Source organism: Bison bison, unplaced genomic scaffold, assembly GCF_000754665.1.
Source record: "Bison bison bison isolate TAMUID 2011002044 unplaced genomic scaffold, Bison_UMD1.0 scf7180017864491, whole genome shotgun sequence".
Taxonomy (NCBI): Eukaryota; Metazoa; Chordata; class Mammalia; order Artiodactyla; family Bovidae; genus Bison; species Bison bison.
Genome location: NW_011495050.1, coordinates 14816649 through 14833398, shown reverse-complemented (window position 1 = coordinate 14833398; position 16750 = coordinate 14816649). Strand labels below are relative to the sequence as shown.

The window sequence follows — 16750 nt, the reverse complement described above, 5'->3', positions numbered from 1 at the left end:
GACACCACCCTTATGGCAGAAATCAAAGAGGAACTAAAGAGACTCTTGATGAAGGTAAAAAAGGAGAGTGAAAAAGCTGGCTTAAAATTGAACATTCAAAAAACTAAGATCATGCATCCGGTCCCATCACTTCATGGCAAATAGATGAGGTAACAATGGAAAAAGTGACAGACTTTTTCTTGGGCTCCAAAAGCACTGAGGATGTGACTACAGCCATGAAATTAAAGTTCGCTTGCTCCTTGGATGAAAAGCTAGTCCATCCTAGACAGCACATTAAACAGCAGAGACATTATTTTGCCAAAAAAGATTCGTATAGTCAAAGCAATGGTTTTTTCAGTAGTCATGAATGGATATGAGAGTTGGACAAGAAAGAAGGTTGAGTAGTGAAGAATTGATGCTTTTGAACTGTGGTGTTGGAGAAGACTCTTGGAGAGTCCCTTGGACTGCAAGGAGATCAAACCAGTCAATCATAAAGAAAATCAATGCTGAATATGCATTTGAAGGACTGATGGTACAGCTGAAACTCCACTACTTTGGCCACCTGATACAAAGAGCTGATTCATTGGAAAAGTCCCTGATGCTGTGAAAGATAGAAGGCCGGAGGAAAAGGGGACAACAGAGGACCAGATGTTTGAATGGCATCACCGACTCAATGGACGTGAGTTTGAGCAAGTTCTGGGAGTTGGTGATGGACAGCAAAGCCTGGCATGCTGCAGTTCATGGGGTCACAGAGTCAGACATGACTGAGAGACTGAACAATAACAACATGACTATTATTAGTGAATTTAATCATTCAACATGTATTTATTGATAGCCTGTTGTGTGAGTACTATTTTAAATCCTAAGGATAGAGTAGTGACCAAGATAGACAAAATCCTTGCTCTCTATGAGTTGGAATCTTGGTGCAGGAGTTAATCAGCTATTGCTGTAGAAAGCCAGATAGTAAATATCTTAGTCTTAGCAGGCCCTGGTGCAACTACTCAATTCTGCTCTCTTATTAAGGAAAAGAAGCTATGACAAACCTAGTTCATTCAGTCAGTTCAGTCGCTCAGTCGTGTCCAACTCTTTGCGACCCCATGAATCACAGCATGCCAGGCCTTCCTGTCCATCACCAGCTCCCAGAGTTCACTCAAACTCATGTCCATCAAGTCAGTGATGCCATCCAGCCATCTTATCCTCTGTCATCCCCTTCTCCTCCTGCCCCCAATCCCTCCCAGCATAAGTCTTTTTCAATGAGTCAACTCTTCGCATGAGGTAGCCAAAGTATTGGAGTTTCAGCTTTAGCATCAGTCCTTCCAAAGAAATCCCAGGGCTGATCTCCTTCAGAATGGACTGGTTGGATCTCCTTGCAGTAGACAGCATATTAAAAAGCAGAGACATTACTTTGCCAACAAAGGTCTGTCTAGTCTAAGCTATGGTTTTTCCAGTAGTCAAGTATGGATGTGAGTGTTGAACTGTAAAGACAGCTGAGTGCTGAAGAATTGATGCTTTTGAACTGTGGTGTTGGAGAGTCCCTTGGACTGCAAGGAGATCCAACCAGTCCATCCTAAAGTAAATCAGTCCTAAATATTAATTGAAAGGACTGATGCTGAAGCTGAAGCTCCAATAGTTTAGCCACCTGATGTGAAGAGCTAACTCATTAGAAAAGACCCTGCTGTTGGGAAAGGTTTAAGGCAGGAGGAGAAGGGGACGACAGAGGATGAGATAGTTGGATGGCATCATTGACTCCATGGTCATGAGTTTGACCAAGCTCTGGGAGATGGTGATGAATAGGGTAGCCTGGTGTGGTGCAGTCCATGGGGTCACAGAATCAGACACGATTGAATGACTGGACAACAACATTGAGAAACCACCCATATGCAACATATAAAACTTTATTTTGCAAAAATAAAATGCCATTGAAAAATGGCATTTCAAATTTGACTGAGCCCTCTTCTAATGGGTTATCAAACCCTTTTCCAGACCTTGTGAGAAAATTAATTATCAGGGTATTTTCCTTGGATGACTCATTAGCAAATTTATTTTACTGCCATTTCAATTCAGTCAAAAAGTTAAATATTTACTCAGCTATCCTCTCATCAAGTTAAAGAGATAGTGGTTCAACTTTGAGTGCTGACCTTTCTGTTCGTTCAAACCTATTTTTGCTTACACATACAAGCTCATTGTTTAAATGTTCCTGAACTACTTTAAGTTTACAACTGTATGAGTCAAGTCCAAACAACAGGTGTGATCGTTTGTGACCTCTAAGAAGCAGATACCAGACTGCAGGAAATTAATTAGGGGAAATGCCTGTGAGAGAAAATTGGGGAAAAGCCAGAGTTGACTATGGTCACCTTCTGACTGGGATGTAGATCTAACCACAATGAAGAAGAGAGGGAAAGGAGTAAGGCTAACTGGATGTCTTAGTATGCAGGGAGTTGTGCTAAAGTTTGGCAAGGCTGATGATGGAGAGCCAAGTCATGTGTCAGTGGCATCTTACAGCTACCAGGGGTGGGTCTAAACATCACTGCCACAATACGTCCTTGGCTGGAAGGGGCCACTGAGAATTGTGGTCTCTGTACTAACACAGTGATGGATTTCAGAGCCCAGCAGCTGGGGCCATTGATCTATTACACCTCTTCACCAGCAAGAGATCGGAAAGATGCATTTTATGACTGTGAGCGAGGCTCCATAGCTAATTAAGGGAAAGTCAAGAAAGAAATGGTTTAGCAAATTTTTGTCACATTAACTCAAGCTCACTGAGTATAAAGACTGCTTTACTTATCGCTGTATTCTATTTGGTACTTATTAAAATATTTTGCATCAAGGAGGTATTCAAAATATATCTTTAAAATTTTTATTAAATTACGTTTCTAAAACTATGGCTCTATATAAATGATTGGAAGTTGGAGGAGAATTGTACTGTTTCTATAGAACTTCTTTATATTAATAGTTACACAGCCAGAAAGTGACAAGGACAGCAGTGGTTACATGAGATGATGTGCAGGCACAGGGTAAAAACCACCAATAGATGGTGGTTCCCTCAGCAGCAGTAGCAAAAGCAGCAGCTTCATCATTTATAGAAAATGTTCTGTTGCCACTATTAGATCCACATTAATTTGCTTTATCTGAAATTCATTTTATCTTCTGCTAGAACCCCAGTTGCATCTGTAGCCTCTGAGAGAGAAAGGAATCACAAGAGAGAGAGAGTACAGACAGAAAGCCTGTAAAGCATGTAGACTCTGATGCCAGACAATCTGGGTTCAAATCTTCCCTCTAATATTCACAAGTTTTTTCACCTGGGGCCAATTTCTTTACCTCTCTTGAGTTTCAGCTTCCACATCTTTAACAAGGGATGGTAATAATATCGACCCCACTAAATATTTGTTTAAAAATAATTAAAAACTAATACAGATTGATTATACTCTTTGCAGCCAAAGATGGAAAAGTTCTACACAGTCAGCAAAAACAAGACTGGGAGCTGACTGTGGCACAGACCATGAACTCCTTATTGCCAAATTCAGACTTAAATTGAAGAAGGTAGGGAAAACCACTAGACCATTCAGGTATGACCTAAATCAAATCCCTTACAATTATACGATGGAAGTAACAAATAGATTCAAGGGATTAGATCTGATAGGCAGAGCGCCTGAAGATCTATGGACAAAAGTTCCTGACATTGTACAGGAGACAGGGATCAAGACCACCCCCAAGGAAAAGAAATGCAAAAAGGCAAAATGGTTATCAGAGGAGGCCTTGCAAATAGCTATGCATAGAAGAGAAGTGAAAGGCAAAGGAGAAAAGGAAAGATACACTCATTTAAATACAGAGTTCCAAAGACTAGCAAGGAGAGATAAGAAAGCCTTCCTCAGTGATCAGTGCAAAGAAATAGAGGAAAACAATATAATAGGAAAGACTAGAGACCTCTTCAAGAAAATGAGAGATACTATGGGAACATTTCATGCAAAGATGGGCACAATAAAGGACAAAAATGGTACAGACCTAACAGAAGCAGAAGATATTAAGAGGTGGCAAGAATATACAGAAGAACTGTACAAAAAAGATCTTGATTATCCAGATAATCACAATGGTGTGATCACTCACCTAGAGCCAGACATCCTGGAATGCGAAGTCAAGTGGGCCTGAAGAAGCATCACTACGAACAAAGCTAGTGGAGGTGATGGAATTCCAGTTGAGCTATTTCAAATCCTAAAAGATGATGCTGTGAAAGTGCTGCACTCAATATGCCAGCAAATTTGGAAAACTCAGCAGTGAAAAAGTTGGCTTAAAACTCAATATTCAGAAAACTAAGATCATGGCATCTGGTCCCATCACTTTATGGCAAATAGATGGGGAAACAGTAAGAGACTTTATTTTGGGGGGCTCCAAAATCACTGCAGATGGTGACTGAAGCCATGAAATTAAAAGATGTTTGTTCTGCTCCTTGGAAGAAAAGTTATGACCAACCTAGACAGCATATTAAAAAGTAGAGACATTACTTTGCCAACAAAGGCTTGTCTAGTCAAAGCTATGGTTTTTCCAGTAGTCATGTATGGATGTGAGAGTTGGACTAAAAGAAAGCTGAGCACTGAAGAATTGATGCTTTTGAACTGTGGTGTTGGACAAGACTCCTGAGAGTCCCTTGGAATACAAGGAGATCCAACCAGTTCATCTTAAAGGAGATCAGTCCTGAATATTCATTGGAAGGACTGATGCTGAAGCTGAAACTCCAATACTTTGGCCACCTGATGTGAAGAACTGACTCATTTGAAAAGACCCTGATACTGGGGAAGATTGGAAGCAGGAGGAGAAGCGGCCAACAGAGGATGAGTTGGTTGGATGGCATCACCGACACAGTGGACATGAGTAAACTCTGTGAGTTGGTGATGGACAGGGAGGCCTGGCATGCTGCAGTCCATGGGTTCCCAAGGAGTCAGACATGACTGAGTGACTGAACTGAACTGAATTGAATATATGTAAAATTGCTTTAAAGAGAGGTAAGCGCAGATTATTAGAGGTGAATTTTAATATACATTTTTTTTGTCTACTAGTGTACATTGACTCAAAATTGGCCTGAGGAAGAAGTCAGAAATAGATTCACACTACAGGAAGAGGCATGAATAATATCTGAAATGAATCCCTTCACACTGCACGCTTGGAAGAGGAACTAGAAAGAGAGGAGATATTGGTATGAACTGGTAACAGAGTTAAGAAAACATTGCAAGCTAAACTAAGGAGGAAGGAACAGGCCCAGCATTGGTTCCTAGTCTCACCACCATAACCAGCAGGGTTATTTAATTGTACTCATTCTCTGTCTTTTCTCATTATGATGCTTATTGAGCACAAGAATACTTTTAAACACCACTGCAATAATTCCAAGGTTCTACCTACTTTAATTAAGTTCAAGTCTAGAAGGTCAGCAGAAGACTAAAAAGCAGTAAGTTACTTATCTTTATAACAACATCATGTGAAAGCTAGGGCATTAAAATACACTGCAAAACTATTGGCATGAGTTCCTAAAATAACTGAGACCTGAAATGAGTTTAGGAATAGTAAGACTTACCAAAGTGAAATAAAGTAGACTGAATAAGGGAAGAAAAACCTGGGAGCATACCTGGATAGCACTAAAGGTTTATAAATGCTTATGACAAAAGAATAGAGTGTACTGAGATTAAGGAATAATCTAGGACTCACTTTGTAAACCTGGCCTTGCATTAGAACTTGAATAATTAGGTTTTAGGACTTCTCTGATAGCTCAGTTGGTAAAGAATCCACCTGCAATGCAGGAGACCCCAGTTTAAGCCCTGGTTTGGGAAGATCTGCTGGAGAAGGGATAGGCTACCCACTCCAGTATTCTTGGGCTTCCCTTGTGGCTCAGCTGGTAAAGAATCACCTGCAATGTGGGAGACCTGTGTTCAGTCCCTGGGTTGGGAAGATCCCCTGGAGAAGGGAAAGGCTACTCACTCCAGTATTCTGGCCTACAGAATTCCATGGACTTTTAGTCCACGGGGTTGCATAGAGTCAGGCACGACTGAGCAACTTTTACTTTCAATTAGATTTAAGTAGAATATGTATGGTGCTTCTCAGATGGCGCTAGTGGTAAAGAACCCTCCTGCCAATGCAGGTATTGTTACTAATCAAGGAGGCCAGAAAAGGAAAGAAATGTGTATGTTTCAGTTTGAGTACCAAACTCAATTCACTAGCTGTATCAACAGAGGATGAGATGGTTGGGTGGCATAATTAACACAATGGACTTGAGTTTGAGCAAACTCCAGGAGATAGTGAAGGACAGGAAAGCCAGGTTTTCTGCAGCCCATGGGGTCAGAATTGGACACAACTTAGCTACGGAGAAGGGAATGGCACGTACTCCAGTACTCTTGCCTGGAAAATACCATGGATGGAGGAGCCTGGTAGGCTGCAGTCCATGGGGTCACCAAGAGTCGGACACGACTGAGAGACTTCACTTTCACGAATTGGAGAAGGAAATGGCAACCCGCTCCAGTGTTCTTGCCTGGAGAATCCCAAGGACGGGGAGCCTGGTGGCCTGCCATCTATGGGGTTGCACAGAGTCGGACATAACTGAAGTGACTTAGCAGCAGCAGCAGTAGCTACTGAACAACAACAAGCTGTATCAATATGAGAAAACCACTCAAGCTTTCTGTTCTAAATAGTCTTCATGGGTATCATTTGTCCATGAGAAAGTGGTTTGCATAATATAAAATGCCCTGTCCATATAAATTATTATTGCTATTTGTCTTTAATTATCAACATTTGACCTATGATGCCATTAACACAAATGACATAAAACAGAAACAAGGTTATATGTTGGAGGACAGGGAAGCCTGTCATGCTGCAGTCCATGGGGTTGCAAAGAGTTGGACACCACTTAGCAACTGAATAATAATGAAGATTGCATATTATTTTTGAATTTATATTGTTAAAAGTTAAACATTAGAGGCCATCAGACTGAGATGACTCTAATGCCTTGGTAACCTACATAAGCAAACCTAAATCTAAGCCAGAGTCAATGGGCTTAAATCCATGAAAATGAAACTTAAGAACAACCAATCACAAACAGCCAACTAGGCTTTCCTAAATAAGGCAAATGCTTAAGCTATGGCCAAGCAAATAATTTCCTTGCTTTTCTTCTAAATCTTCCATATTAAAAACCTTTCCCTTTGTGCCTGTAGTAGAGCTACTTTTGGGCTGCACAATTTAAATCAATGTTTGCTTAAGTAAACTCTTGAAAAGTTTAATGTGCCTCGGTTTATCTTTTCACAATATAGTTCACCTTCAATTCCAGTTATCAACTTCATTGAGACAGAATCATCCTCTGGATTTCAAGATGGTAAATGGACTAACCATTTCCATGTCTAAAAGGGGACCAAGAGATTATCTTCCAGTCATCAAAAATAGTATTTTCATTAAACTGTGACAGTAGACTTGGTAGACTTGTGACTGTTAAGTCGCTTCAGTCGTGTCCAACTCTGTGCGACCCCATAGATGGCAGCCCACTAGGCTCCCCCATCCCTGGGGTTCTCCAGGCAAGAACACTGGAGTGGGTTGCCATTTCCTTCTCCAATGCATGAAAGTAAAAAGTGAAAGTGAAGTCACTCAGTCATGTCCGACTCTTAGCGACCCCATGGACTGCAGCCTACCAGGCTCCTCTGCCCATGGGATTTTCCAGGCAAGAGTACTGGAGTGGGTTGCCATTGCCTTCTCCGAGACTTGTGACAGTGATAGTTAAAAAACATTTTATTGACTTGAACATAAGTATGTCATTGTCCATAGTAGGGTGATATATAATATATAATACACATACATATGTGTACATATGGGGCTTCCCAGGTGGCACAGTGGTAAAAGAATCCACCTGCCAATGCAGGAGATTCAAGAGACATGTTTGATCCGTGGGTCAGGAAGATCTCCTGGAGGAGGAAATGGCAACCTGCCTGAAATATTCCATGGGCAGAGGAGCCTGGCAGGCCACAGTCCAAAGAGTCAAACACTACTGAACAACTGAGCACACACACATATCCGAACATACATATGAAGACAGAGTTTTAATTTACTTTTCATTATAAAATCATGCTGACAAAAAGAAAATCTATACATTCCAGGTCAGTTCATTTGGGGTTATCCTTCCTATCCACTGACTGCACAAAACCTCTGCAGGTGCCATTATGGTAGAGTACTACCTGAGATTAAAGAGTATAGGTCAAAATGTACATCAGAGGCACTGATTTGACACAAACGCTTATTCTGTTTGACATAGGTCGTATCACAGTTGGTAGTTGCAGTGTTTATTTGAAATTTAAATGCTGATTAAGTGCTTTGCCAGTCCTGTTTTTGCAAACATACAAAGCTAAATATATCAGCTCTCATGAAATCAAGAGAAGCATGCCTAGCATGTCAGGCAGTCATTGTTGTTATTACCAATAAACAAAAATGTATATGTTTCCCCAATCTCAGTGCTGAAATGTGCTCTGTGTTTATGAAGTAAGCTAAAGGAAAAAAAAGAAATCTTTCCAGTTAAGAGTTTGTCAACTCTGGGTCTGCGACATACCTGGGTCTCAACATCTGTCAGCTTTCTGGTCTGCTCTGCGGTCTGAGAGAGGAGGCTGGTCCCTATCTCGAGCATGGTGGCCGTGTGGTTCTGAACTGCATTCTGCTGTATCTGAGCCATCTCCGACTTCATATTTTCCACAATGTAATTCTCAATCTGCAAGAGATGAAGGGCAAAGCATACTACATTATAAGCAAAGCCTTTCGGTTGGAGCATGTAATATTTACAATGACAAAACAAGACACAGCTGGCAAATCAGCCATCTGGCAGAAATCCTCTGCAACTCTGGGAGCTGGGGAAATGGGACAGAGCACACAGGAACACAGTTGCTAACAAACTCCTGATATACTGATGCACATATCTAATCAACACAATCAGCATGGAAATTCCCACTTGGCTAGTGGTTTCTCATTTAACCCTTACAGCAAAGGTGTGAGAGTCACGCATGGATGAAGTCACTGTTCTTTTCATTTTATAGGTGAGGAAACAGAATTAGAGAAGGTCAATAATGAGCCTAAGGTCATCCAGCAAAAACTCAACAAAGCAGCCAGAATAACTTAAATCTAAGTCTTGGTTCTCTGGTCTTTTCATTATTATCATAATGACCACTCAACTTTGAGAATAATCCCACCTCCTCTGTAATGAAGAATAAAAGGTTATGCTGGGTTAGAGAAGTGGGACAAGCAGTGGGAGGGGACAGTCATCCAAAACACAAGCCTTTTAAAGGAATATTAAAGTATGGGCAAGAGCATACGAAATGAGCGGCAGAGCCTCAGAGCTTCTCAGTGCTCCTTCACAAAGGGAAAAAAAAAAACAAAACCCTCACTGAAACTCTGGTCCATAAGCAGCATCTGCCTTTCTTGCTTTGGGCAACATTTAGTCCTTTATGGTGCCATCTTAGAAAATACTACAGTTGCAAAATAAATAGTACCATAGAGGCCATGAAGAATTACTAAGTGACTTCATATAAGGGAGCCCATTAGGCACCTGGGAGAATACGGCTGAGCACGTGCACTGCTTGAAAAATACAGAAAGAAGCCTGCACTTCCCTCTCAGTGCACTAAATTCTCCCCCAGCACTGTGTGGTGACTACATTTTATTACCCAATTACACATATGGGGAAAACTGCATCCGAGAGAAGTCAGGTCCAAGGCCACACACCACAAAACAGTCAGACTTGGAATTGAGTACTGAAGTCCTTAACTCTCATACCAACACTGTTAACCACTGGAGAGTTCTGCCAAGTCGTGCTTCACAAGCTGGGTTCCAAATCATTAACAGCTACGTGATTTTTACTGATTTGGTGAACCAAAATACATCCCCTATTTTATAATCTATAATAACACTACTGTCATGTAATAAATATAGCCTAAAACTAAATTCTTCTCTGTAAACTTTGGCAGTTCACTTTCTAACAACATCTCTTATTTCTATTCCTCAAATGTGAGTCTGCTCCAAGCTAAAGAAAATGAAAGGTAAGAATTAAACTCATGTTATTACTAATAAGTTCTGACCTTATTTGTGGTCAATATAAGGTAACTCCCCTTCATCCTTTATTACCAAATTAGAAGTAGGGGGAAACAAATTTTTTTTATATATAAAACAATTACAAAATAGATTAGGATACATATCTAGAAATTATCTTAACAATATTTATGTCTCTAGGCTAAATTCAATCTTGGCTTTATTCCAATTGAACTAACATATTTAAACAACAATAGAAGCGTAGAGAACAGAGGGTAGATTGGAGTATCAGACATCTATTGTTTTGGATTCTGCTCATATGTTCCTTTTTTTTTTCTAATAACATCCCGTAACTTTCTTTTGGAATAGTGTCTTTCCTCCTTTACAGCAAATTCTTTGAGTAGAATTGTCCTACCCTAGCTTCAGGGATAGGTACATGTTTGAGCCTGACAAACCATAATGTTCTGCTCTTGCTTGGAGAGAATGAATTGTTCAAGAATGAAAAGATACCATAAGCAAAGCCATTAAGTCTCAGTTATGCAATTCTGTCCAACGTTTACAAAAGAACTTCTTTTTCCTCCGTGGTAAGTTGGTAACATATATGCTTGACACTTGATGTCCCATTTTGCCATCACAAAACCAGTGCCAGCCTAAGAATGAGGCTAAGTCAGAAAGACAGGTAGGTAGGTAGACAGATAGCCAGGTAATACAAACAGAAGGGTACTTTCAGAGTACCTCAATCCTGTCATGTTTTTAGCCAGATTCATCCTTGGACATGCAGTTGTAAACTGTGTGATGTTCCTTGAGTGAAGTTGCTCAGTCGTGTCCGACTCTTTGCGACCTCATGGACTGTAGCCCACCAGGCTTCTCCATCCATGGGATTTTCCAGGCAAAAGTACTGGAGTGGGTTGCCATTTCCTTCTCCAGGGGATCTTCCTGACCCAGGGAGCAGCCCACTTTTTTTTTTTCTTTTGCTTCAATCACATTGATTTAAGTTTCTAACAATGAATGCTTAGCAAAGGAAGCCTCAAGCACGTATTAGCAGTATGCTTCATGCTTATCCAGAAATCTGGGGCAGTATATAAATGTGCATATTCTCAAAAACAGCAGATAAATCTCCATCATGGAGATGATATCTGGCATTTATAGCTGACATTTAGCCATTGTCTACTATGCTGCAGGCACTGAGCTAAGTGCTTTTCCTTTTATGATAGCACTTAACCCTATAACAATTATATATGGTAGGTATTGTTATAGCCATTTTATAGGTGAGACTACTAAGGCTTAGAAAATCCACAGCTTGCTCAAGAACAAATAAGAATTCAACCCCCAGTGCTAAAATCCATGTTTTTAACCTTTAATCTAGTCATCTTAAGCGCTACTTAATTACTCTATGAGTTTCCCAGGTGGCTCCAAGAATCCTCCTGCAATGCAGGAGACACAGGAGAACTGGGTTCCATCCCTTGGTCAGGAAGATCCCCTGGAGGAGGAAATGGCAGTGCAGTCCAGTATAATTGCCTGGGAAATCCCACGGACAGAGGGGCCTGGCAGCCTACGGTCCATGGGGTTGCAAAGAGATAGACTCGACCTAGGGACTAAAGAACAGTTAGCCTCTTACCTTGTTCACAAAATGGCAATTTTCTTGAGTAAAAGTGACTTAGACCATCAAAATTATTTTATGCCAGATTCCATGCTTACCAAGAAATTTCAACTAACAACTTGTTTTCCCTATGTAGATTTCTTTCCTGAGTGAATATTCACTAACCAGTGAGTTCTAGTATAGATCTGCTGATACAATTACATCAACTTCTTATGTGGTTGGATAGTGGGAGTCAGTTCCCAGAGTCTGACTTATTCTGGGTGTAGTAATAATCATGTGTCCCAGTCTCCATAGAGGAGGACTCCCTCTGACATAGAGTGACTACATCAAGGCTTAGCTGCTTTGTGGTTTATCAATGTTAGATACTATCCATTCGTCTATTCTGCATTATTGTGCCTTTAACTGTAAAAATCAACACCAGCAAATCAAGTATCTGCCTTATGCCAGTATTCATCACAAAGAACACCCCAATTCTATTGCTGATCCTGTTGTAGAAATAAAGCAGGTCTCCAACCTATCCTAAAATTCTTCTTCGGGCTGCCATGATGAGTAACATGAATCTAATGCTAGCTAATTATTTTTTAATCAAATGGGGCTTCTCTCTCTAATTGTTTTTTAATGTAAAAGGTAATGGCACACTTAAGTAGCAAAAACCAGATGTAGTTGATTTAAACGCTGAGGAGAGAGGCAGAAGTCAAATATACAATGTGTAATTAATAAGGAGGACAACTTTCATCTTATCTCTAAATATTCCTCGGTAGATGTGTATTTGTGAAATCCATCTTCAAGTGCTACATTAGCCAGGTTCTGAAAATATATGCAACAAATTTGATTGTCTTCATATATTCTGTACTGGTTTCAAAATATGTTTACAGAATATGATGGCTACTTCAAGGTTCCATGTTTTATAAACATCTAAGATGTGAATCTTAAGCGTAGAATTTGGCAGCCACAAGAGCTAATAGGTTATAAAGTAGGAGACTCCCAATCTGACTCATAAAATTATTTGACTACAGTGCCACTCTCAGTGTCTGACTCCAGAGCTTTTATAAAGTATAGGCCAAAAAGCTAATAAGAGGATATAGGATGCGATTCAAAATGACACAATAAACAATCAGTGATGATTTTTAAGCAAGGAATTAATGTTACATTTGTAAAGTGATTTTGTGTTTACAAAGAACTTTCATACTCTGTCTGACCTGATTCTTACACCAACCTTAAAAGCAAAGTATTGACTCCGTTTTATGATTTAAAAATCTGAGGCTCAGAGGGCTTAGGTGTCTTGTTAGAAAGGAAAGAAAGGACTCAAATCTACCTTCTGCTGTTTCACTAACATCAGAGTTGTGGGAACTGTTCTCCTGTGGACTGGTTGGCTGGTTGACTGATTGACTGATTACATTTTTAGCCAGTTCATTGAGAATTCACTTACTTTTTTCTTTGATAAAAACAAGCACCATTAGAGAGTGACTACTTCATTCCAATTTACTATATTAGAGGGCAAGGTAATTTGAGATAAAGTGACAGATCTCAGGCCAGGTAGTTGGCAAGTTTACTTTGCCAGCACTTTTAACACAATGGGTCATTAAAAATACTCTCATCAGCACCTACCTTTTTTGTCTTAGTATACAGTTTACAATAATGTTTTCTTCCACTGATTTTATTTCTTACAAACTACTGTTTAATATAACAAAAAGTAATAACAACAATGACAACACACTAAGCCTCTACTAAAGCTAGGTATGTATAAGGTTTTACAAATACATAGCTCATCGACTACTTATAACAATCCAGCCATTCTATTATTTTTCTCATTTCACTTATAAGGAAACAGACTCTGGAAGTTAGGCAAATTGTCTATAATCACACAGCAAGTTGGGGTAGAGCCGAGATGTTGCTTTGAAAGAAGCTAGATGGGCCCCCTCAGGATGTGCTCCTTCTAAAGAATGATCACCCATCAAGCACAAGCACACTCTCATGAATGTCACAGACAAATTCTGGTAACACACAATATTCATGCAGGGAATACAAAAATGAAGGCTACAGAATGAACGAGGTGCAAGTGTTCAAGGATAGATAATTTTTCATTTTTTTATTTAATCATTTTCACAGTGGTTGATGCCTGTAATATCCTGGGAAATGTTATAGGTGGTGGGAAAGCAAATATAGAGTCCAGTGTTTGACAAGTAGCATTCTTAAGTAGAGAAAAACAATTTTTAAGAAGTGAAGATTATCAGACATTTGTTGTTCATTCATAAATTGCATGCCCAAGTCTTTTGCCCAGGGACTAGCAGAGAATTAATGCTATAATTTTCTACTACAAAAGAGAGTTTGGGGAGAGATTTTTTACTGGGCCCTCAAAACTCTTGCCACTTCATGTTCATAAGAATGACAATCTGTGTGAGATTATGACATGTCTTGCATATGAAATGCATTCTCTATCATTTCACTTCAAGAGATCACTTCAAGGAACCTCTTAAACAAGAGCATATCTTAAAGCACAAAGAATAGAATTTCCCCATGTAATTCTTAGGAAAATAACATTTTAAGCCCTATAAAAATTGACAAAGGCATTGTACATTTAAAATATGTTGTAGATTAAATGGACTCTCATTGAATGTTGGTGCATATGGTATTACTCAGTTATGGCAAAACAACCATGAAATAAAGTAAAAGGGTAAATATGGGAAAGTAATAAAAAGGTAAATCAATGCAAAAAAATGCCTTAAATGTTGATGCTTTTATCTAATATTGTTGTTTCATAAATCAGTGGCAATACTGAACATGCACCCAAATCTTGGTTTATGGTTTTATAAAAAAAAGATGGCTGAGACCAAATATATTATTTTCAAGAATTTCTATTATTAGAATTTCCAGTATACTGCTTCTTTTATGAAATGGAGAAGCATTATTGTCTTTATAGACAATAGATCCATCAAACTGACATTTGAAATAGTTTCTGTAGTGATATGCGTGACATGAATCTCATTTCTTATTTTGGTATCTGAAAAAATAGTATTCACAGAAGAAAGAAAACCATTAGAATAAGTGAGCTGGAAGAGACATTAAATATTATGAGCTCCAAGAATCTCGTTTTATAGATGTGGTGACTGAGGTTCAGAGAAGTTATAGAGAGCAAGGTGAAACAACTAATTGATGTCAGATGTCGGGCTGTGGCCACTTGGTGTGTGGGAAACTCAACTGTATCAGCAGGCTGAGCCAACAGCAATGGCTGCTGGTGCTGTTGGCTCATCCCACATTTCTTTTCCAGCCTCTTGCTTCTTCCTACTTGCTTTACTTCTGATGGCTCCTAATTTGAGGCTACCCTGTCACAATACTAATTCATGCTTATCAGTTTGGGGGGGTTTAACTTTGCTTTTTGGATTCTACTCTCACTTTCTAGCACTAATACCCACTAGCTGCTCCTTAGCCCAGGAGTCTCAGCATCTCCCTGCCTTTTATTCTCCCTATGCATCACCCTTCAAATGGAAAAACACTGAGATCCAACCCTTTATTAGTTCAGGCTTATTAATCCTGCACCAGTTCACGTTAGTCCTAGCAATATGTGTCGAATGCATCCTATGCACTAAGCCTGGTGCCAGATATTACCAGTACAAAGAGTTGAACCTTCCCAGAAATGATGCTTATAGATTGGTCATTTCAATAGATTAGGTGAATATTCTGATGGAGTTTACTTCTGACTGTATTTCTTCTTGTAAATATTTTTTTTTGTAAGAAGAATCTCTCAGCTACTGTAATTAATAATGTTGAGGGGACGTTTGTTACATCCCTCCAACAGAGTAATGGCAAGACCCCTGTTGAGACATATGGAGAAGCTAAGCTTCAAGGGTACCCCAGAAAAATCCCATAAGAATACATTTTTAAATTATTTTTCTTAGTTATGACTCTTTCAAGACCACAATTTTATAGATTCTGAAAGTTGTCATTTCACATAATTGAGTCAGTACCCAGGAAAATCATTCTCTCTTCACATAAACAAATGAGATGTTTCCTGTACCAAAACTCATTTCACTAGCCTGGAACATCTCTTTTGCATCCCACCTTTTCATATGTAGAAAAAATCAGTCATGAAACTTTAAAAATGTTTATAAACAGCTGCTTAACTTTTCTCTTTACATTTTTTAAAGGGAGATGAAATGTGAAAAATACACTCAACTAGGAGTTGGGTTATCTGGGTTTTAATTCAAGGTACTATTGTTGATTTACTCTGTGACCTTGGACAAGTCACTTAAGCAAACTGGGTTTCAGAGATTCATCTAGAAAGGAAGGGCTGGTTTAGATTATTTTTAATATTGTGTGAAGCTCTCCAATTACTTGATTAAAAACATCCTTTACAAAGTACAAGAGTTTGCAATATTTTAATTTTTATTTATTACAGGAAAGTAAAAATATAGATTATATACCTATGTCTATAAAATATATAATATACATCCTTAATGGCAGTTTTGAAACAATGATACAGGAACACAACAGAAAAGCCCTGATTCAAATCTCTGTTTTGAGATAAAGAGGCAGAATCTTTTATTCCCTTAATCTCCAGGCACCATTCTGTCTGAAATATATTCCCTGTTTTCCTCCCAATACAGCCAGGCTATCTTCCTATGTTTCTTATGTCACTGAATGACATCACCACTACCTTCCCATTCATTCAAGCCATGGAAGTTATCTTTTACTATTCCTTATCTTCATTTTCTACATTCATTCAGCATTAGATTGCTTTGCTTCTGATTCCTGAGGGGTGCTTAGGTCCATTCCTCTCCCTCATTCCCTTTCTCCCTACTATATCTCTTTATCCTCATTAGTACTGACTTAGGTCAGATTCTTGCCATTTTTCTTCCAGATTTGTTAATGGCCCCATAACTGATTTTCTGACTACAGGCTTGCTTCCTTCAATCCATCATCCAGGCTTAATAAAAGGGATCAGTTCAGTTCAGTTCGCTCAGTTCAGTTTGCTCAGTCGTGTCCGACTCTTTGCGACCCCATGAATCACAGCACGCCAGGCCTCCCTGTCTATCACCAACTCCTGGAGTTCACTCAGACTCACATCCATCGAGTCAGTGATGCCATCCAGCCATCTCATCCTCTGTCATCCCCTTCTCCTCCTGCCCCCAATCCCTGTCTCT

At 39.4% G+C, this 16750-nt stretch overlaps 1 protein-coding gene across 1 annotated transcript in view; it reads right to left on the bottom strand.

Annotated features, from left to right (window-relative positions):
* ANGPT1 (angiopoietin 1) overlaps positions 1-16750 on the bottom strand; it is a 299772-nt gene that overhangs the window by 106030 nt on the left and 176992 nt on the right. The window contains exon 2 of the mRNA XM_010863464.1: positions 8546-8701. Within this exon, the coding sequence (XP_010861766.1) occupies positions 8546-8701 (156 nt within the window). The remainder of the gene's footprint in view (positions 1-8545; positions 8702-16750) is intronic.